The 23,207-nt window shown below is 38.3% G+C and overlaps 1 protein-coding gene across 2 annotated transcripts in view; it reads right to left on the bottom strand.

Moving 5' to 3' along the window:
- The window catches only part of LOC148847612 (RNA helicase family protein), a 71,464-nt gene that overhangs the window by 4,557 nt on the left and 43,700 nt on the right, over window positions 1-23,207 (bottom strand). For both annotated transcript variants that reach the window (XM_088951592.1, XM_088951591.1), the window contains exons 9-14: window positions 15,171-15,263; window positions 13,754-13,968; window positions 4,988-5,147; window positions 4,414-4,687; window positions 4,136-4,328; window positions 3,840-4,026 (exon numbers count right to left, since the gene is read on the bottom strand). In XM_088951592.1, coding sequence (XP_088807718.1) covers window positions 3,840-4,026; window positions 4,136-4,328; window positions 4,414-4,687; window positions 4,988-5,147; window positions 13,754-13,968; window positions 15,171-15,263 — 1,122 coding nt within the window. The remainder of the gene's footprint in view (window positions 1-3,839; window positions 4,027-4,135; window positions 4,329-4,413; window positions 4,688-4,987; window positions 5,148-13,753; window positions 13,969-15,170; window positions 15,264-23,207) is intronic.

The following is a 23,207-nucleotide window of genomic DNA, read 5'->3' on the forward strand; positions in this document are numbered from 1 at the left end:
CTTGGGATTATCACCTAATGGTAATCCTAAATAGTTTAGAGGCCACCCCGTGACTTCACACCCCAACACTTCAGCACTCTCCCTGATCTCTCCCTCCTCCAAATTCACCCCAACTACACAGCTTTTCCCAAGGTTAACCTTCAAATTGGATAGTTGCTCAAACAGTTGTATCATCGACTTTAAATTCCTGATAAACCTCACGTTACCACCTTCACAAAACAAAATCGTGTCATCAGCAAACTGTAAATGTGTGAGGGAGGTTTCCATCCTCCCAACCCTCCAGCCTCTAATGAGCCCCTTAGAATCTGCTTTGTGAATCAATTTTCCCAAAACCTCCGCAATTAAAATGAACAAGAAAGGAGAAAGGGGGTATCCTTGTCTTATACCCCTACTGGCTGGAAAGAAATATACCACTGTCCCGTTCACTAGCACTGAATAATGACAATTCCGAACACAACCCATGATCCACTTACACCATCTAGCCCCAAACCCGAATTTGGTTAAAACTTTCCTCAAGAACTCCCAGTCCACCAAGTCATAAGCCTTTTCCAAGTCCAGCTTACAGACCACTCCCTTCTTCTTATCCCTCTTAAAGTTCTCCACACTCTCATTAGCAGTTAAAATCTGGTATGTAATTCGTCTTCCACTCACAAAAGCTCCTTGGTAGTGTTCAATGATATCCGACATTACCTTCTTCAGCCTCAAAGACAACACTTTTGCAATGATCTTGTACAAGCTATTCACCAAGCTTATTGGCCTAAAATCCTTCGGGTGTGATGCATCTTTCTTTTTGGGAATTAAGGCTATAAATGTAGAATTCACACCCGGATTGACAATTCCTCTCCTGAAAAACTCCTCAAACACCCGCAAGAGATCATCTTTCAAAATATCCCAACAATCCTGATAAAAAGCCATTGTAAACCCATCCGGCCCTGGGCTTTTGTTCTATCCATAGAAAACACAACCTCCTTGATCTCTTCTATATTAAAGCTTCTTTCCATCCTTCTCCTGTTCTCCACCCCTACATCTAGCCAATCCAAACCTTCTACCCACACCCTTCTACTCACAAGCCTTCTTAGAATAGATTTGAAATGCTCCACACAGGCCCTGGCAATCTCCACTTGCTGTACTAACTCAACTCCATCTACTACCAATTTGGAGATAAAGTTCTTCCTTCTCCTGCCATCTGCTAGAGAGTGGAAATGCCTAGTGTTTCTATCTCCCTCTTACAACCATTTACACCGAGATTTTTGCCTCCAGCTAATTTCCTCCTTGTGCAAGCAATCCTCTAACTGTCTTCTCAATTCTCTTCTGAGGTCATTGTCTTCCTCTCCAAATTCTCCCATTTCCTCTTTAAAGTCAAGGCTTTCAATTTTCTTCATCAAGTCTCCCCTTCTTTCTTCTGTCCTCCCGAACTCCATCAAGTTCCACTCCTTAATTCTTGCTTTCAAGAATTGTAGTTTCTTATGGAATAAAGAATGAAATTTTAAGGTCCTACCGGGAGTCTGTTATCATGTTTAAAATATTTGTTTTTGTTTGAATATGATGATTTTATTATTAGAGATTCCAACTATAATGTTTTATTAGTTTTTTCCTATTCTTTCCCTTTGTTTTTGAAAAAGTTACTATTTTACCATTCGTTTTCTATTATTTTTAATTATTTATTTATTTAAAAAACACATGCTTGAGAGGCTTATGCCTCTAGCACTCTGGTTTAGCATCATGCCTCAACTATGCATATGATCAACTTAAGCTTACATCCATGCATAAAGATGAACAAATATGCATGTTATGCATGAGCATATTATTCATATAAAAATATTCTTTTCTATATATATATGTGTGTGTGTGTGTGTGTGTGTGTGTGTGTGTGTGTGTGAGCGTGTGCGCACATGTGTATATGTAGAAAATATGTATACATTTATTAATGGCACTTGTGCATACTTCTTATCTATTCTACTGCTAAATTGGGTTGTAAAGCCCAATAAAAGGTAAATATGCAAAAGACATTCTAAAAACCCTTCAAACTTGACCAACCTACCCATGCCTAACCAAGCCTGGCCCTAGTTGAGTTGGGTTAAGCTAGGTTGGGCTTGGGTTAGTGAACTTTGGCGAGACCTAAATCTTAGGTTGATCCTTATCCCTAATTTTTAGAGTTGGCTGGTGATTTGTTAAATATTTGGAACCAACCTACATCTCAAATACGTTAGTGAACTAGAGTTTTTTCTGATAATGCATAGCAACAAGCTTAATTGCAGTGAATCTTGGATTTGGTTATGTAAAGCTTTACATTTCTCTTCCTGAAATGATACATTTGATTATGCAAAGGTACAAATTTGTGGTATATATCCATTGTAGGGACTAAAATAGAGCCATCAATTTGTTTCTTTTGTCTTTTAATTTTAAATAAATATATGTATAATGACTTCCTCATTTTTGCCTATCCTTTTAGGTGTACTGCTAATTTCTTTTGTCTATCAGCAAATAATAAGAAAGTATTGACCCAAATTCCATGCTACCAACTAAGAGGCCATTTGATAACGGTTGAACTAGCTGAACTGAATGGCTTATTGCTCTGTCTTTATTATATTGAAAAAGAAAATTAACATAAAAAGTTATAGTATATATATATTTCATTTATGCAATATATTAATTATATATCATGTATGTTATACTGTCTAAGTGAGCCAAGCTTAAACTGATCCAAGACCAACCAAACTTGGTTCAGGCTCATTTAGTCAAACAAGCCCAAATTCAGGCTCAGGGTCAGCTTATGCAAGCCAAGGTTACAAAGCATCTGAGCTAGTTTGGCTCATTTACTAATGCCCTGATTCCGAAGTTTTTTCATGTGCACAGTTGTGAAGCAAATACAATGTTTCATTTTAGGCTTTTTCCTAATTGGAAAAGATAATTGATTACAAACTCCTACATCCAATAGGCCACAAGGCTTTAGGAACTATGACCAATAGGAGGCAGCCAATAACCTAAACAGTTGTGCATTTGGATGGACTACATCTAAAATCAGGGTTGCAACTTGGGCTTGGCTAGCCCAAACCCAAGCCAAAAGAGTTGGGTTGGGTTGGGTAGGGTAGCGTTGAAGTTTGGGCAACCCAACCTAACGTACCTGACATGTCTTCAGATTTGTAAGTAATATCATAGAATCATGTATGTATGCATACAAGTATTTGTATATGTTTATGTATATATGCTACATATGCAACTATGCATCCATGAATGTATGCATTTATATGCATGTAAAACAAATTTACGTTCAAAGGAAAAATGTTGTAGTATAAATGTATAATACTTCTAAAGAAACATAACTATGTCCTAGTACATATAACAACGCTGAAGTGCACTAACCTTAATCTGCTAATTTCGAGTCTAAGAAATAAAAAGATTTTAGTGATGTTTGAGGAAAAAAAAACCTACTCAGGGACCTTACCTAAAAGCTTAAGAATTTAGGTTGAACGGTTCCTTGAGATGGTACCAGAGCTTGTTTTACAAGGTGATCTAGCGTTTGATCCTCATCACCTCCATTATAATTAATTAAATTTCAGCACAAGATATGGGTGGGCTTGTGCTTGTCCACACTTCAAGCCTGATGGGCTTTCACAAGAAGGGGCATGTTAGAGAATAAAAACCTATTCAGGGACCTCACCCAACAACTTAAGCTTTTAGGTAGAAAAGTTCCTTGAGAAGTGAAAAGTGAAGATATCGGGCCAACCTAGTCCCAACCCAATCTGAAGCTATTGGGTTGGCAATTCCTATCTACAGTATGATATCAAGGACTTTGGAGCACATTCCCACAAATGAGGTACCATGAAAGTTTATCTTACCTTGGATCCAAGGGATTTATTGACAAAGCCAATATCTGATAATAGATCCAGGAATTGGTTTCTCATATCCTCCATCATCTGTAAGGTCATAGGTGATAAGAAATTGTCCCAACAGAATGCCCTTTCTCTTCCTTTATTTCTTGCATCCTTCCATGCCTCAAATGCTTTGAGAAGTGCAATGTGGTCACTGCATGAAAAAAAAAAGTGCAAGTTCTTGTTTCAGAAATCACAGTAAGGCCAAATCTAGGGGAAAGGAGAAGAAATTTTTGACATGAATGATAACTCAATGACCTAACCTGCAAGAATCACCAGCAAAGGATCTTTTTGCAGCATCAGCTTCCTCCTTTCTATTTATTGGAAGAACAAATGGATCACGATAGGCAAGGGCAGAAGCTATTGTTAATGCAGGGCCAAGGCACTGAAAGATGGATCCCATGAGAAGCATCTTTCCAATATTTGGGTCCAGAGGTAGGGTGCAAAGATGGCGACCTGTTCAGGTAAATTACTTTGGATTTTAAAAGAATTATATCTAATGGCCCAAGCGGAATCACAATAAGTTACAAGAGTTCCATACCAAGTGGAGAAAGCTCTTCCATATCATCTAGAGCTCCAATTATTTTGAGAAGATCAATTGCATTTTGAACAGCAAGAGGATCTGGTGGCTGAAGAGCCTTGGCCAAAAATGAACTAACAGTTCCAAGTTGCAAACTTTTGATATGGAGGCACAGTTCTTGCAAAGGTGTTCGAAGAATCTCTGGCAATTGATACTGGGGCATTGCTTCATGGATTATCTTAGGGTACAGCTTATAACAAACTCCAGGCTGCACACGTCCCGCACGACCTCGTCTCTGTAAATGTTTAACCATTATAAAGAGGAACCTCCAATAAGCAACTCCTAGGCTGCCATCTATTTATTCTGATGGTAAACTGGATGTGAGACTAAGAATCCGATTAGAGAATACTGTCGAGTCAGTAATTATTCTTAATTTCTTATATTATAATAGGTACAACTTGGGTGGGCTTGGGTTGGGGTTTTGTTAAAATTTAAATGCACATGATCCAAAAGCCCAGCCAGATGCAGTGTAAATTCTTCAAATAAGGTACCTGACTTGCACCCTTGCTAATTATACATATTAATTACATCATACCTGATGTGCAGAAGCTTTTGATATCCAAGATGGCAAGAGACAAGCCAGCTTATTTAGAGCATCATAACTGGTTTCTTTTGCTTTTCCACAGTCTATGACATACACAACATCATCTATTGTGATACTACTCTCTGCAATATTTGTTGATAGCACAATTTTCCTGCAATATTGCCAAACAATTAGAAGATAGCTCCCATGTGAATACACTGGAACTTTTCAAAGTTTTGGCTTGTAAAGTAATAGTAGTAGTTCCATAGTAGAAATCTGGCAATAGAGTCAAATAAAAAGCTCACAATATGTCTAAAATGAATCTAGAATACCCTAATTGGTAAGCTCTTACATGAGCCCCACCAATCTCATTAAAGCACACAAGGACACAGGCAGACTTTTTCAACCTAGAAAAATTTCGATGCCAAAAATTGACCCTAACCAACAGGTGAAGCCATCCTCCATATCACAGATTCACATTTTAAAAAGAAAAATTATAGTAGATGGTGAAAAAAGGAAGTTGATTGATCCAATCATGATCTATCTGCTAAAGGGACCAAATGATCCAATTACTCCATTTCTTGACATCATATTCATGTTATCATGGGGTCATTTTTTTGTGAGCAGAGGGAAATTTATGTTTGTTTCTCATATTTGTTTTTGATAAATAAAGAGTAGAATCCTATGTTATTTACATAGGTTTGATGTTATTTACATAGGTTCGATGCCAAAAATTGACCCTAACCAACAGGTGAAGCCATCCTCCATATCACAGATTCACATTTTAAAAAGAAAAATTATAGTAGATGGTGAAAAAAGGAAGTTGATTGATCCAATCATGATCTATCTGCTAAAGGGACCAAATGATCCAATTACTCCATTTCTTGACATCATATTCATGTTATCATGGGGTCATTTTTTTGTGAGCAGAGGGAAATTTATGTTTGTTTCTCATATTTGTTTTTGATAAATAAAGAGTAGAATCCTATGTTATTTACATAGGTTTGATGTATTGTATAATATATAGATAAAATATGATTGTATTCATTCACTATAAAAACTTTTGCATCACTATTAAGATCTTGTACAGTGAGTCATTATACAAAAAGTATAAGCGAGCTGAACTGATTCAGCCTGTACTAAGTAGCAAACAATCAAAAAAACCTCTGATGGGGCATATTACAAAATAACTTATGCAATTAACTAAGAATATACCGCTGCCACCACCCAACTTAACACTTCATCCACTGAATGTCTTTTAGATTCAAAGACCCTTTGGTTTCTTTCCTTCCAAATACACCAACTTGTTGCTACCAGAATTATGTTCCAAATCATCCTTCTCTTCCTACTTAGCTAATGCATCTTCCATGCCTTCAAATATTCTTTTAAATTCCTTGGGTGGCACGAACTAAGGTTTAGAGCATTGCAGAAGTGTAAAGAGATCTCTCTTGCCAGATTGCAATGCAAGAATAGGTGATCAGCTGTTTCCCTGTCGTGCTCATATTTTGCACCAGTGATCGCCTTGGATGTGTATCCCTTCTTCTGACCGGGTTATCTCTGGTAAGACATCTGTCCAATACCGCATACCACAGCAAAAAAGGTGTCTTGTATGGAACTTGTGGTAGCCAGATTGCTTCATAGGGAAAATCTGTTCTTTAAGAGTTTATCAGCTGTTTATAAAAACATTTAATTGAAAACCTTCCTGACTTCTCCCATCTCCAACACCTTTTATCTTTCTTGGTCTAATTTTGGGCAATTGCTGTTAAGGATGCTGAGAAGGGAGCTTAGCTCCTCTATTTCCCTGCAATTCAGATTTCTCCAGAAAGTTGGGCACCAAGACACTACCCCATTTTGCACCTCATAAAAATCCACTACCCATCCCTGTCATCTGATATTATGAATGATGAAAGGAACTTCTCCATCAAAGCTGTAAAGAGACTGAGCCGAATGGGTCCTAGTATCTTCTCTTGTAATATTTTTTCTATTTTCCTGTTAGCTAATGGGCCTGTTATTTCTTTTTGTTTGATCTCTTTCTGTTACTGCCTAGCTGGCCGCCCACTTAAGGGCATACTATTCTATACTGAAATCCCTATGGCAAGAAATTGATGTTGGGAACCAGCAACACATCATCATCATCAACATTTGCTCACTTAGGTATTTGTGCTTCTGCAAATCATGCTTCAGTTTCAGGTAATCATAAAATCCCTTGGATTATTGATTCCGGTGCATCAGGCCATATGACCGGTCTGTCTAATCTCTTTTGCTCATACCACCTTCTCTCTAGTAAAGAGAAAATATCCCTTGCTGATGGGTCTCTTGCTCCCATTTCTGTTAAAGGGGATATAAAGACCTTTGACACCCTTTATTTATCCTTTGTCCTTCATGTCCCTAAACTTAATACAAACCTTTTATCTGTTAGCAGTTTAACTAAATCCATGAATTGTAGCATAACCTTTTTTCCCACACATTGTGTTTTCCAGGACCTGCAATCTCAGAGGATGATTCGGAGTAGCCATGAGGCAAACGGAATATACTTGCTGGACACACCAGATAGAGCTTTTGGACCATCTCATGGAGTTGCCTTAGAGTCAGTCTTGTCAGAGTCCATTGACAAAGTCTTGTTATGTCACTTTCAGTTTGGTCATTTGTCTTTTTCTGCTTTGAGTCATTTGTTTCTAGATATGTTTAAAGGAGTGTCTTTATCGAGTCTTCATTGTGAGTCGTGTGAACTGGCAAAACATTGTAGACATTCTTATTTAGTAAGCAATAAAAGATCTCTTTCTCCCTTTCATATTGTCCACTCTGATGTATGGGGGTCATCTCATGGAGTTGCCTTAGAGTCAGTCTTGTCAGAGTCCATTGACAAAGTCTTGTTATGTCACTTTCAGTTTGGTCATTTGTCTTTTTCTGCTTTGAGTCATTTGTTTCTAGATATGTTTAAAGGAGTGTCTTTATCGAGTCTTCATTGTGAGTCGTGTGAACTGGCAAAACATTGTAGACATTCTTATTTAGTAAGCAATAAAAGATCTCTTTCTCCCTTTCATATTGTCCACTCTGATGTATGGGGGTCATATCATTTGCCAACCATGGGGGGTTACAGGTACTTTATCATTTTTATTGATGACTACTCTCGTTACACTTGGATTTATCTCATGAAATCTAGGGATGAAGTACCATCTATTGTGCAAAATTTTCATGAACTCATCCTCACCCAATTTAGCACTCGAATCAAAATATTCCGTTATGATAATGCTAAGGAGTATTTTGAGAAAACCCTCTCCGACTATCTTGAAACTTTTGGGGTTATTCATCAAAGTTCTTGTTCCTACACTCCACAACAGAACGGAGTGGCAGAAAGGAAGAACCGACATGTGGTTGAAGTTGCCAGATCCCTCCTATTTGCATCCCATGTTCCTATAAATTTTGGGGAGATGTTGTTCTTACTGCTACCTTTTTGATCAACCATATGCCCTACCGGGTTCTTAACTTCAAAACCCCCTTTAGCCTTCTCTTCCTGGATGAGGATCTATTTTCTCTTCCTCTCCGTGTTTTTGGGTGCACTTGCTATGTGCATGTTCACAGCCATCAAAGACACAAATTTGAACCTAAGGCCCGTAAATATGTTTTTCTGGGATATGCCTCCACACAGAAGGGATATTGCTGTTTTGATCCAGTTAGTGGCACCTGCTTTGTATCTTGGGATGTCACATAACTCCTTTCTTTAGTATTTCTCCTGAGGGAGAGAAATCTGAAGAACCCTTTGCTACGTCTCCAACTATTCCTCTTCCCATTCCTCTTGAGTCCTCTCATGAGGTGTCCACTTCTCCCACTGGACCTACCTCCAATATTCCCATTCCTCCTCCTCCACCTCATTATCCTGTAATTCCTCCTCATCTTGTTCTCAAAAGGTGGTACCAAAGGCACAGATTCAAACATGGGCAAGTTGTTTCCACTCCTATAGAAGAGCCTCTTGCTCCTCCCATCATTACTGAGGTAACAGGTCAGCCTTCCTCTGACCCATCTGCATCTTTCCCAGACCTTGACCTTCCTATTGCTCTCCGCAAGGGCAAGCGGAAGTATACAACCCATTGTATCTCCAAACACCTATCTTACAACCTTCTATCTCCTTCCTACTACTCTTTTCTTGCTTTTGTTTCTTCCCAAGTGATACCCAAGTTCGTACCGGAAGCCTTATCTAAACCTGAATGGAGGGATACTATGATGGCTGAACTAGATGCTTTGCATAAGAACCATACCTGGGATATTGTTGACTTGCCTGAAGGGAAGGAACCAGTGGGTTGTAAATGGGTGTTTACCATTAAATATCAATATGATGGATCTATTCAGAGGTTTAAGGCTAGGCTGGTTGCTAAAGGCTACACTCAGATGTATGGTATTGACTATCTTGAGACATTTGCTCCTGTAGCTAAGATGACCTCAATCCATGTTTTGTTATCTCTAGCCACTACTTTTGATTGGCCCCTACACCAGTTTGATGTTAAAAATGCCTTCTTGAATGGAGACCTACATGAAGAGGTCTATATGTCTTTGCCTCCAGGGGTGTATGGGAAGGAAATGCAAGGCAAGGTGTGTAAACTGTAGAAATAATTTATGTTCTCAAATAGTCTCCTCGGGCATGGTTTGAGAGGTTTAGGGCTGCTCTTGTCTCCTTTGGTTACACACAAACTCAATCTGGTCATACCCTGTTCTTGAAGAGAAATGGCTCTTTGGTGACCTTTTTGATAGTTTATGTTGATGATATTATGGTCACGAGTAATGACACTCAAGAGGTCAATAACCTTAAAAGATTTCTTAACTTTGAATTTGAGATCAAGGATTTGGGAGATCTTCGGTATTTTTTGGGCATTGAAGTTGCTAGATCTAAGGATGGTATCTTCATTTCTCAGCGTAAATATGTCCTTGACCTCCTTGCTGAGACTGGTAAACTTGGAGTTAAACCAATCTCCACTCATATTAATCCCAATCATAAGCTTTCTGCTACAGATGGTGACTTTTTATCTGATAAGGGGGTGTTTTAGAGACTGTTTGGGAAGTTATTATATCTTTGCATGACTCGGTTGGACATTTCCAATGCAGTAAGTGTTATTAGTCAATTTATGCATTCTCCCAGAGATACTCATTTAGCTGCTGCAGAAAGGGTTTTGTGTTACTTGAAAGGTACTCCAAGGAAAGGCATTCTATTTGCCAAACATGGACATATGAAGCTAGAAGCTTTCACTAATGCTGATTGAGCAGGATGTATTAATGATAGGAGATCCACCTCGGGTTATTGTGCTCTGGTCATTGGGAACATTGTGTCATGGAGGAATAAGAAATAATCTGTAGTTGCTAGATCCTCAGCTGAAGCAAAATACAGGGCAATGGCACATGATGTGTCAGAATTACTGTGGCTGCAATCCCTTTTACAAGAATTGGGGGTTGACTATGATAAGCAAATGATGCTCTACTATTACAACCAAGCAACTATCAATATTGCACATAATCCTGTTCAACATGACAGAACTAGGCACATTGAGGTTGATAGACATTTTATAAGGGAAAGAGTTTCCTCAGGAGAAGTTTATTTGCCATTCATCACATCAGAAGAACAAATGGTTGATATCTTGACCAAGGGAGTTCCGAGAGGGAAAATGACACACTATATAAGCAAGTTGGGCATGATTGACATCTATGATCAGCTTAAGGGGGAGTGTAAAGAGACTGGGCCAAATGGGTCCTAGTATCTTCTCATGTAATATTTTTTCTATTTTCCTGTTAGCTAATGGGCCTCTCTTAATGGGCCTGTTATTTCTTTTTGTTTGATCTCTTTATGTTACTACCTAGCTGGCCACCCACTTAAGGGCATACTTGTAATTATTTTAACATTAATTTTTAGTAAAAAAGATTAGAGAAGGGAGGGAAGGATTATTCAAACCTTTCTTCTTTTTCCTCCTCTTTTCTCCATCTTCTTCCTTGTACTGCTGCTCTTACTTTTCTTCCTTTTTCTTCCTAATTTTTTAAGTTTACACCTATTTTGAGGACTGGTTTACATCTTGGTATCAGAGCCAGGTTTCTTTCTTCCTTCTTTTCTTCTTCCTCTTTTCCCATACACCTTTCGATTAAGAGAATGTATGGAGAGACGGGTTCTCTATAGCTCAGAGAATCTCTGGCCTAGTTGGTAGAGGGTTTGGAGAGTTTAGATCTGGCTGGATATTGCCAAGAAGTGGTGTTGTTCTGTTGCTGCCCAAAACTAGCCGACTAGAGATTTTCGAAGGTACAAGTAAAACTGAAGCTTTGGGTGTGGCGCTTTGTGCTTGGGAGGTGTCTTTTGACTCCTAAAAGAGGGCTGTTCAGGTTTGGAAGAGATTGGGAAGCTCTGGTAGGAGTGGCTGCATCTTCTCTCTTCTCCCCCCCCCCAATAGCTAGACGAAGTAAAACCCTAGTTTTCAAGCATCTAGGTTCTGGTTTGACTTCAAGTAAGTTTATATAGACCAAATTTCTGGTTTTTTTATTTTCGTTTGATTAATGGAGCCATATGGAAGTGAGTTCAAGCAAGTGCCGGTTTTCGGCCTCGGCTCGGTAGGTTCTGTTTTGACTGGTGTGACCACAATCAAGTTAGATGGGACAAATTATCTTGCTTGGGCACAGTCCATAAGAATTTATGTCTGTAGTAGAGGAAAACTCAGGTATCCCACAGGTAGTAAAGTAAAACCCGAAGAGACAGACCCTGAATTTGAGAAATGGATGCAGGAGAACTATACAGCCATTGGATGGTTGGTCAACTCTATGCAACCTCATATAACTCAGCACTATCTCTGGATGTCTTCGGCCCAGTCTCTTTACAAAAGCTTGTCATTACACCATACATCTCTCCAGAAATTAACTCTTCACAACTCCCACCTTCATCTGTATTCCTTGTACAACTTTTCTGTAGTATTTTCCAATACCCTTCTACATTGAACAGCCATAGGAGCCATTGATGATGCCTGGGTCCCAATTGAAATTTCTGGAACGAAATTTCTCCATGCTAGTTTGCCTCTAAATCTGGTCTGGTTCAGAGCTGAATCTCCAGAACCATTTCTCAAACAGGGTTGTGTGAATTTCCTTCATCCTTTTAATCCCCAAACCTCCAGATACTTCTGGTTTACACACTCGCACCCAGTCCACCAAAGGAATTTTTTCTTTCTCCTGCCAGCCTCTCCAAAGAAAATTTCTTTAGATTTTTTTTTTTCACTATTGTCAGCTATAGCTGCTGGAATTGGAACAGTTTCACCAAAGACCTGTTAACAAGGAGGGATATGTTTCCAGACTCTTCAGAGTGTTTGATGTATGGCTAGATTGTGGAGCTGGTGAACCACCTATTTATGCACTGTAGAGTTGTTGGTTATTTGTATAATCATTTCTACAAGCTCTTAAGTGCCAATTGGTGTCAACTGAGAAGTTTACTTGAGTTGCTGAAATCTTGGAAGTTGGTGGTTTCAAATCAGAAAGGGCAGACCCTTTTGAGCATTACTCCATCAGTTGTCAGTTGGGTAATATGGAAGGAGAAAAATCAGAGGGTTTTTGGGAATAAGAAGTGAGAGGTGGAGGTCTTACTTAGGCTGTGGCTACAATACACTAGGTAGGGGTGCAAGTTTTCTTTGTATACTCCCAAATCCCAACCCCTGAGCTTGCATAAGAACAGCCTTCCACATCATCAAAATTTGCTTCTACTTCTTCCCCTCTGACATGCCTTGGATTCCTCTTCTTTGCATCCACCTAGCATTTCTTCTTCTTCTTCTTCTTCTTCTTCTTCTTCAGCACAGGCATTTTCACTGAACTTGCTACTCCAGAGTCCCTCGGCCATCTTTTGCCCATGTTCTATTTGCAAACTAGGTCATTTCCTGTCTTTTTCTTACCTCCTTAGTTGATGTCACCAAAATTCCCAAAACATAACAGTTCTTTTTGGTTTGGTTCGGTTGGGTTGATCGCAATAAGACTCCATAGGCCTCAAAGCAACATCCTTAGTTGGGTTTGAAACAGCATAGCTCCCAGTAGTGGCATGTCTTCCAAAACCATTGGGCCCCACCACTTCTTTTTGCTTTGAGACAAAAACACCTGCAGCAACCCCCAGCATTTCCACACCTTTTCTCGACCTTTCCATCCTCATCTCTCCCCCCACTCTTTTTTCTTGCCGCCTTCCCTGTTAGGAAAGATCAGACAATCAAACACTGAATGATTACCTTACTCCAGTTTACCATCAGAATAAATAGATGGCAGCCAGAGGGTAGCCCCAGGGCCTGGTTTCCCAATACGATTTCTGTCTGTCCCATTCCTCCCCCCCCCCCTCCCTGACAAGTGTATCAGAAAAGGTATTAGCCTACCCTCTGGCTGTTAGTTGTAACTTACTTTATTTTTTCACTCAGGTATTTGTATTGCACAAACATATAGACCATAGCAATCCAAAGTCATTGCCAGCCCTTGAAGCCATGGTGCGTCAAGAAACTTGTAATGATCCAGCTAGTGGTAGTTTTCTCTCACACATTCAAAAGTTACAGCCATTAATTTCCTCTACATTATTTTCCAGATTTGATTAACATCATTTATTTTTCATATTTCTCACAAGGAAGTTCATGCTAATAGAAACAATTACCCTTACAGGTCCAGAAATAATGACCAAGCACAATAAATAGTACGAAAAAGAACCAAAAGGTTGAAGATGTACATGAATAAATAAATAATTTATATCTGTTATGAACTTCTACCCTAAAATATAGGCACTACAAGCTTAGTGCTTGCCTCATGTTACTTGGTGGCCTGTCAAAAATTTCACGTTGATTGATTGTAGGCATTGAACCATGCAGTGGAAGAACTAGAAACTTGCTTGAATTTCCAAGAAAACTGTTAGCTTTAATTTTATCTAACAGCTTAGATATCTCATCCCAACCAGTCAGGAAAACAAGAATAGCTCCATCACCTTCATGGTGACAAATATGTTCAATTGTTGATTCAACCTACACATTAGCAACAGTAGATGGGTAAGTTTTATAATTAATAAAAAAATATTGTACTTAATGCCTGTCCTGTTTAAAGTAAAATGTCTCAGTCAAAAAAAAAAAATGCTGAGTATCATGACAATGTGCCTGAGACACAAATGCATACACAAATATAAAATAATAGATGAGCTGATAGGGGAATAGAGGAACTCTTCATCCTCTATCCACAGTAAATGTGGCACATGTTCATGGAGTTAGGTTGCACAAACAACTAAATAGATCCCATTCCTTAAATAAAGGAGATTCTGAGCAAAACGTTTGGCTTATCTGAACTATGATCCTTGAAGAGCAACAAAGAAGTTCTGAAAATAGTTCCAAACTGTCAAAAATAGTTTTACTGCACTTGTGGCACTCTGGAAGTAGAGAAGCTGTTCAGGATTCTAAATGTGGAAATGTCTGTTTTACAGTTTGACCCCTTTGTGTGTGTGTGTGTATTGAAAAATGTATCATGCAATGTCTCCTGTAAAAGTTGCTTCTATTTTCTTTCTCTAATAAATTCTTCATTTATAAAAAAATGTATCATGCAATCAGGATGGCCCAACCACATATTCTCAATTCTCTCCACTGTTTCTCTCAATATTATATTATATGAGAAGGTGCTTACCAAAAAAATTACATAGGAAGGAAATGTTGGACTTCCATGGTCAATTACAAAAAGTAGAAGGAAAATATTGTCCAAAGGATTTCTTAGTTTAGTGCCAAATTTAATTAGAGGTGACTTTGACCTCTGATAATTTAAGAGGAAAGTTCAGAATTTAGAGGTGCATTTGGATGTTTAACTGAGAAACTACCTGACCTCCGAAAAGCAAAATTTTCAGATTCGGAGGTCAGTTCACTGTTACCTAATGCAACCTGAGCCAATTACCAATAACAAGCAGCCAGTATAACTTCGACAACCACAAGGCATTTATTATATTGAAGGGAAACCCAAATACCGCATATAGGATATAATCCCATTTAGTTGATTCTTGGCTTCAAAGTCCTTGTCAGGACTCACCAAATGGAGGGTTTCAACCCCCACGGATGTATGCTAAAAGTATAATAGAAGCAAGTAAACTTCCTCATCCACCAGACCGCCTTTATGAAAATATCTAAATGCTAGTCCAAGAATGCGTAGTTAGTACAAGCTTACAGAATACAGATTTTGTCATGATACTCACAAGACCCAAATCAAGCTGTACACCAGACCAAGCTTCAAGTGATTGTTTTGTATGCATGCTATACTTCTTGTAGTGAGAATCAATATCAACATCCTACAAAAGACAAAAATAAGGAAATGAAGCCATGTGTCTTGTAATAAATTGCCAGAAGTTTTTCAATTAGAAACTTGTTGATTTGATATTGCTTTTACAGATAAAACCAATTTTTTTGAGTGAAGGATACTGAAAAAAGAAATAGAAACTACAGTATCACATGTATATCACTGCTTCACCATCAAAGCTTAACAGGAAAAAAACCTAAAGATGTCAGAACATTCAACATCAACGCAAGGAACTATACAGCTACATCTAAGAAAAAGAGTTAAAATAATAAGTTCCTAATTTCTGTCTTATATATGCATATTCTACTGAATTCTTAAGACTTTACCAGCATAGATAAGAGCATTGGTCTTTTTTTCTTAAATCTTTGTGGGAGTTTTTGTGCCATCCCTTCTTATTTTCCACTTTGTTGCCCTTGTATTTTTTTACATATTACCTGGATATGGTATTGGATACAAAATTTATGGTAAAATTTGTGAAGTATCTGACACAATTTCTGACCAAATTCTTTTTTTTTTGTTCATATTATACTCCAATTCCTCATCAACATTTATCCACTAAATCCTTGAATTTAGTCATAACTAAAGCCCAATTCCTGATTTACAAGAAATATTTCCTCTGATCCTTGGTAGAGATTTTGAAATTCCTTCAGAATACTCATGTTTTGCTCCTTCAAGTTCCCCAAATAAATTGAAAAAAATTGTGTGCACATCCATAATACTTGTCTTCCATCCTTGAAAGGAATAGACAACCTTTCTTGAATTATTTCATGAAGCATAGCTGCAATCCCTAAATCCACCACAGAAACAAAGAGGAGAAGAACTGAAATACCCTTGGGTATACATTGCTGCAAGGGAAAAGTGCCTGTGGTTTTCCTCTTTGCATATGACACACCTTTTCAGCAGAGCTTGAGTTCCTGCTTTTTTTGCTGATCCAAGATAAGCACTTGCCCAATAGCACTAACCACATAAAAACATCCATCCTAGCGAAAAGCCTTAGTTGTACTGTGGTGGGGAGCACCCCTTCAAGATTAACTACCTTATTCATTTTATTATAGCATATGCATATTGGGTTACAGCTGTCTGATTATTAATAAAGTTCTCATGATCATTTTTTAATCAGTTTCTTATGATCACGTTAATTGTCAAAAACAAAAAGAAAAAGAAAAGAAAAGAATGGAACACACAAATAGGGAGTCAATGCAATTGGTCTTCCACTCCAAAAAATTTGCATGTCATCTTCCTTGCTTCCATTATGCAAGAAGGAATACCAAAATAAATGGTCCCTCGAGATATCTAAAAAGCCAGTTACCACCTAGAACCTCTTGGAACACTCTATGACTTTTGGACAGTCTTCCCCTTCATTAATGTGTTATTATCAGCAAAATGACTAATGGTTGATTGTTTCACTTCATTATGTTTATCTTAAATATTAGTCATTACATGGACTTTCCAGGGTAGTTCAGACCAGCACTTTGTATTAGGAAGTGGATCTTAAGGAAAGGTGTTTGCTGTTTATTAGTTGTTTTTATTTTGGTTTATTTATTTGCTTGCATGGGTAGTGGCATGAATTAATCAACTCTCCAGAAGGTTCTAGAAGGAAGACCTTACAACAAGCCCTGATATGGCATGTCAATGTTACTTGGAATGGGTGAAATTGCCAATAGGGAACTTTTGTTATTTCCAAATTTATGGGGTCCAAACATAGCCTCTGATTTGTCTAGTTAAAAGTTGGTTACGTTTAAAGCTTCAGTATCATTTCATGGGTGGTTCAGGAGTTACAGAGTTCTCTTTGAACTAAAGTAGGATAGTAGCAATTCTATAATTTTTTGTTTCTTATCATCCATAAACTTAGTTTATTTGAGTTCTCATCATGGTTGGCAATTTCAATACTGATGGATATTTCAGTATGCAGAGATGGGGAAATTTTGAGGATATTTTAATAATTTTATTAAGATATTTAGAAAATCTAAAAAAACTCGAGGAGCTTTTCTAAAAGCATGCAATTAGTTAATACCTTTAAGGAATGCTTAGAAGTATAAGCACACTTAAGGCTGAAAAAATCCATAGCAAACAACCGTGTAGGTCACACAAGAGAAGATTAAGAGACTTAAATTGGTATTTTTCCTGTCTCCCTTGTCTTTCACCGACCTTATCTTCATTACATGTCATATTGTCATTAACTTGTCATTTTGATTGTCTTTTTTTTTTCTATACATTTTGATTAGATTGAGAATCCTCCTTTTGTGTGCCTTTTTTTTTTCTTTTCTTTTGTTATCATATAACTTGGTGAATAATATCAAAACAGTAAACCAATCATCTAATCAGAAAATCTCCATTTGTTCTTTTAGGAAAAAAAATAATTACAAATGATTTTAATGAAATATCAAAAAAGGTTTCTAATAATATTCTAAAATTTTAAGTCTTAAGAGTATAGTCTACCAATGAAATCTGAAATATCACCAACATATTGGAAAAATAACAGAGATGTTAGGAAAAAAAGATTATTGGAAATTTTCATTTTGCTCCCTAGCAAAATGGGGAGATTTTAGGGATGTTTTGCAAAATCTTGTCAATAGTCTGAACCATGCTTCTTATGTCTTCTACTAAAGGTGATTCAGATGCCCTAGAGTGCTTCTAGGTTTTCTCTCTTCTTTCTCTCTCTATCTTCTTTTAATTTTGCAAGCAGCCATTACTGCCATCAACAACACAAATTCTTACTTAAGGGGTTGTTACACTTAGCCCCAAACTTTTTTTGCAACAAAGGCCTCTTGTACTTTTAGATCCCACCACTTCACCCCATATCAGTTAATGGGATAATGATGAAATTGAAATTACCAAATTGCCCATTCAAGATTCCATGGGCTGACACCAACAATGATGAAAATTACAAAAACATCCATTGTAAAGAACAAAATTTGAAGATTAGAGTAAGGTACTAAGCGAGGAATAAGGCAATGAGACCCCCTATCCCCTTTCCCATTCACCTTGGTGGTAAAGGTACTAAGCAGACTGGTGGTGAAAGCAGATTTACAGGGTTTGATTAGGGGTTGGAGGGTAGGTGGAAACCAAGTGGTAGTCTCCCATCTCCAACTTGTTGATGACACAATCTGGTTCTGTGAGGGCGTTGATCTAGAAATGGTTAGAAATTTGCAGGTACTGATTAATAATTTTGTGGGATTGTTAGGGTTGAGGATTATTTGGAAGAAAAGTGGGGTTACAGGAATAAATTTGGATGCATGGGACTTGCAGAGGTTTGCTGAGATACTAGAATGTGAGATTAGAGATTGACCTATCATATACTTAGGCTTGCCTTTGGGAAGGAACCCTATATATGATGGATTTTGGAAGCCAGTGGTAAAACGGTTTGCTAGGAAGCCCTGTGGAAACGGAATTACATCTCTTTGGGTGGAAGAATTACTCTATAAGAGCCACTATAGCAAATCTTCCCATTTATTTCCTTTCAACCTCTTGCATCCCAGATGGCCTATTTACTTGTTCTTCCTTCTTTAAGTCCCTTGCCTCATCTAACCATCAAGCCTAGTGAAAGAAATTTGGAGTAAGCCTATCACACTTAAAATTCGAGCTTTTTGCTGGTAAATTTGTCTTGGAAAGGTAAATACTTGTGATATGTTGCAAAAAATAAGGCCTTTTGTGTGTCTTTCAACTCACATGTGCTTCTTATGTAGGGTAGTGGTGAGACCCTAACCCATCCACTAACCTCCTGTTCCTTTTTGCTTAAAATCTGGTGCCCCCCCCCCCCAAGATGTCGCAGGTCTTTTCAGCCCTAACTTCTTGAGGCAACCAAAGAAAACGGGGAAAGTGCTTTGGAGTTTGGAGGGCCACTAAGGCAGCAATTTACTAGATGGTGTGGGAAGAGAGGAATAGTATAATCTTCTTGGAGAAGAGTAGGTCCTTGGAGGAAGTTATAGTATAAAAACAAAGGTAACCTTTTGGGTGAAGACCTTGGACATCTTCAAAACCATCTCAGTAACAGATTTATCAAGGGCCAGGACTGAAACAACTCATTCTTCGAGGGTAAAAGACAGTTTGTATGGAGTGGAAACCCCCAACAGGTAATAAAGTAAAACAAAACTTCGGGACTTCCCTCGGAAACCCGGAAATGGATAGTATAGGAGGGGTATCAGAAACTCAGGAGGATTGCAGCAATGTTTTCAGGGCCAATTGGTTTGGGAAACTCTTTTAAGGCCGAACTGTTGGCTCTTTTGCAAGGTCTCAGACTAGCTAAACAGCTGGGTTTTAGAATGATTGAGGCGGAAGGAAACTTACAAGTGGTCATCTCATCGGAAAAATGCATATCCCTTGGACCGTACAACACATGCTAAGAGAAGTGGAAAAACTAGCAGGAGAACAAAAGGTTGAATTCAAATGGATTAGGAGTGCAAATGGGTTAGATGACTCCTTAGAAAAACAAGGGATTATGAGGCAAATATTGTTTTGGGCATCCATGTAACTTGGGTTATAAAGGGATTGACACTACAGACAATCAAGTTGTAAATTCCTACTTTTAATTTAATAAAAAAATTTACTTTTTCTGATAAAAAAACATTTGAAGATCAGCTGCAAGTTCAGTGCAAGTCACTACCAGCCTTTGTTGAGAAAAACATGTAAGAGCTAGTGCTTTTGAAAAAAAAAAAAAAAACTAGATTAAAGCAGCAAAATGGTCTTTAAAATAAAGTTTCAAATTTCGATATTATACACCCTGTGTTGGGGGCATCATATCATATTGGCAAGCCCTAATATTCTAAATAAAGGGCTTTGGGTTTTGACCACTTTCAGGGGGTAGGCAGGCTTAAGACCTTCCCCCTGACCAATTTTGAAACAAAAAAAAAAAGACTAAAAGTAAAAAGTTGTGTGGTGTTAAAACACCTAATGCACAAGTTCACATCTATCAGGTGTGTCAAGTTCATGTATAAACCCGCACACCACAGTTACATGAGAACATTTCATGTAGTTATCTGACAGAATGGTAACAGTCAGGGGCAAAGTACTGAGATCCAGAAGTATATGGGAGTCTTTGTCTCAAAACTAAGTTCCCGGGGCCAACTGTCATGACCCTCTAAGTATAAGGTGAGTATCTATGCTGATCCATTTATATCTTTGTAGTTCACCTCAAACCAAATTTTCCTGTTTCAACCATTTTTATTGATTTGTCCAAAACCATCTCTGGTTGCTTTCATGTTTGAATGCCCCCATAGATCTTCATCACTTTTCGTCCTACCAAACTTTATCCCAAACATTCATCTAAAACAGTAAAACCCTAGTTTCTAGAATTGATTATTTCAAATTAAACTGTCCCATACAACACATCATTCTAGACATCTCTATAAATTTTTTATTTTCTATCCCACAAAGAAAATGACAACTTTTCTTTGGGCTTGTTGGAGGAAAAGGTTTAAATTCCACTTGGTGAAGTGGAGCACTATGTGCCAACCAAGGAAATATGGTGGCCTCAGCATCAGGAATATCAGGAAAATTAATACATCTCTCCTCAGTAAATGGTGCTTGGAGATTCAGCAAAGAGAAAGCCTCTGGAGAAGGGTTCTAGCAAGCATGTCCTTTCAAGCTTTCGGTGGGACTCGGGGCCTAGTATCTCCCGTAGAGGGTGCACCAGTTTGGTGTGATATCCTAAAAGTAATCAGGTACATGGTAGGCAAAGGCAATCAAATCAGGTTCTGGCATGACAACTGGTACAGGGACTTTTAGCCAAACACCCAACTGGAAGATGAACAAGTTTAGTCATGGGAGAAATCAGGCAGTTTCTCAGTCCAGTCCTTCTAATGGCTCTCTCTCCCTCAGGAAGGATAAAGCTTTCCCCTGGGTTAAAATCCGGTGCTCTCAAATTCCTTCTAAAAGAGTTTTCATGGTATGGACTGCAGTCCCCAATAGATGCCTAACTACAGATCAACTGCTAAGAAAAGGAATGCCTCTTCCTTCTTCTCTTGGATCCTTATGCAATGAAGCCCCAGAGTCCCAAATCATCTTTTCATGCATTGTAGCTTCTCTCATCAGTTATTATGGCTTTCTTCTGCTTTCCCAAATCATTACTTCAGCTGCTGCAAGGATGGACTACCAAAGGTCTGAATTAGAAGCGGCAAATTGTTATGGAATAATTTCCCCACTGCCATCATCTGGACACTATGGAAGTAAAGTAACAATTGTATTTTTGACAACAAATTTTCTGCTTTGGAGGAAATGAGAAGTAATCCCATAGGTTTGCTTAGTTCTTGGCTGGGTGTATGAAGATTATTTCAGTGTGTCCAGCTAAGTTCTTTTTTGCAGGCTGGACCTTTTTTTGGATGACACTTCTTTGTTTTGTATATTCCCAATGTGCAGGATCTCATTGTACATGGGCTGATATATTTTGCTCTCAATAGTAACCGGTGTTTTACATGCCTCAAGGCGAGGCGCCCCTAAAACGCCCTGAGACATATGTCAGAGGCATTGATACCTCTGAGTCTGAGGCATACGCCTCAGATGCAAGAGGCGTACCACCTCGTACACCTTTTTCATGAGGTGTGCCGGAAGTGTACGTCTCATGCGCCTCACGCACGCCTCATACAAAAAGACAGAAAGAAAGGAAAAAATAAAAAAGAAAAGAAAGGAAAGGAAAAGAAAGGTACAGAAAAAGAAAGAAAGATAAGAAAAAAATAAAGAGAAAAGAAAGAAAAGAAAATAAAAGAAAAGGGAAGGTAAGGTAAGGAAAGAGAAGGAAAAATGAGATCCTCCTTTCAACTAGTGTTATGCATCTTTGTTCTTCTTAATATAAAATTTTTTTATTAAAAATAAAGAAAAATGAGATCCTTCCTTCCTCTTCTCCACCCCCCCCCTCCTCCCTTCTTCCTCCTCATCCACCTCCTCTTAAGGAGGCTGCCTCCTTGTACTCAGAAGGCTTACGCCTCACGCCTCCAGGTAGTGGAACGCCTTGTGCCATGCCTCCACATTTTAAAGCATTGTAGTAAACTAATACAGAATCAATACTTTACTCTTTCTCAAAAGAAAGAGAGAGAGAGAGAGAGAAGAAAGAAAAGAATCTTCAATTCTTATTGATTTTACCCAAAACCTTTCTAATCCCTCTTAACCCTTTTTAGTACATACATCCTTGAACCCTTTCTAGGCCACCACTGCGATCACATGCATCCTTGATTGCTTGGGTCATCCCAGTCCTAGGTCAAAAGATCTAATGTATGCAGGTTTCCTTAGGTGCCATCGGAGATAGGGAAATGTTCCTTCATGGTTATCTGAGTGGGAGATTCAAGAAGGAACATAACAAATACAAGATGGAATTTTGGGTGTCAGAGTGTAAAGAAATCAAGAAGGTAATTAGGGCAATTTACTCTGGGCATTGGCCATGCAAATTCAATCAAAGTTGAATTATATGCAGTAACACAAGGTTTGAGACTAGGAAAGACACTCAAGTGCAAAGACTTGATAATGAATGGAGGATTCATGGGTGATTATTGGGTGGCTCAAGTACAACAATACTGGACCATGGCAAGGGACACCATGAGAGAAGATTACTGGCAAGAGAGCAGAGAACAACATTCACTTGCACAAATTGATCAGCTAACCTAAGATGGATCACGGGGTACTATGGCACAAATTGTAATGTACATATCACCTAGGGTTACAATTTCTGACCCATCAAAGCCAAACCATTTACTTGGCAGTTTCGAAATGGGTTGAATAACCCACTGCATAGATTTGAATGAGTTGGGTTAGGTTTAGTGATGGTTATGACTGGGTCAGACTTCTATAGATTCATGTGGCAAGATTTCAGTCTGTTTCAGTCTGTCAGTGTTGACTCCAGATCTGTAACAAAGGAGACTTGTACAATGGGTTACAACCCAATCAAAACTAAACACATCAGCAATTCATAGTGTTATCAAATGTACCAGCAACTGTTGCATTTATTTCT

This window comes from Nelumbo lutea, chromosome 6 (assembly GCF_056320005.1).
Source record: "Nelumbo lutea isolate HS-2025 chromosome 6, American lotus-T2T, whole genome shotgun sequence".
NCBI classification, from domain to species: Eukaryota; Viridiplantae; Streptophyta; class Magnoliopsida; order Proteales; family Nelumbonaceae; genus Nelumbo; species Nelumbo lutea.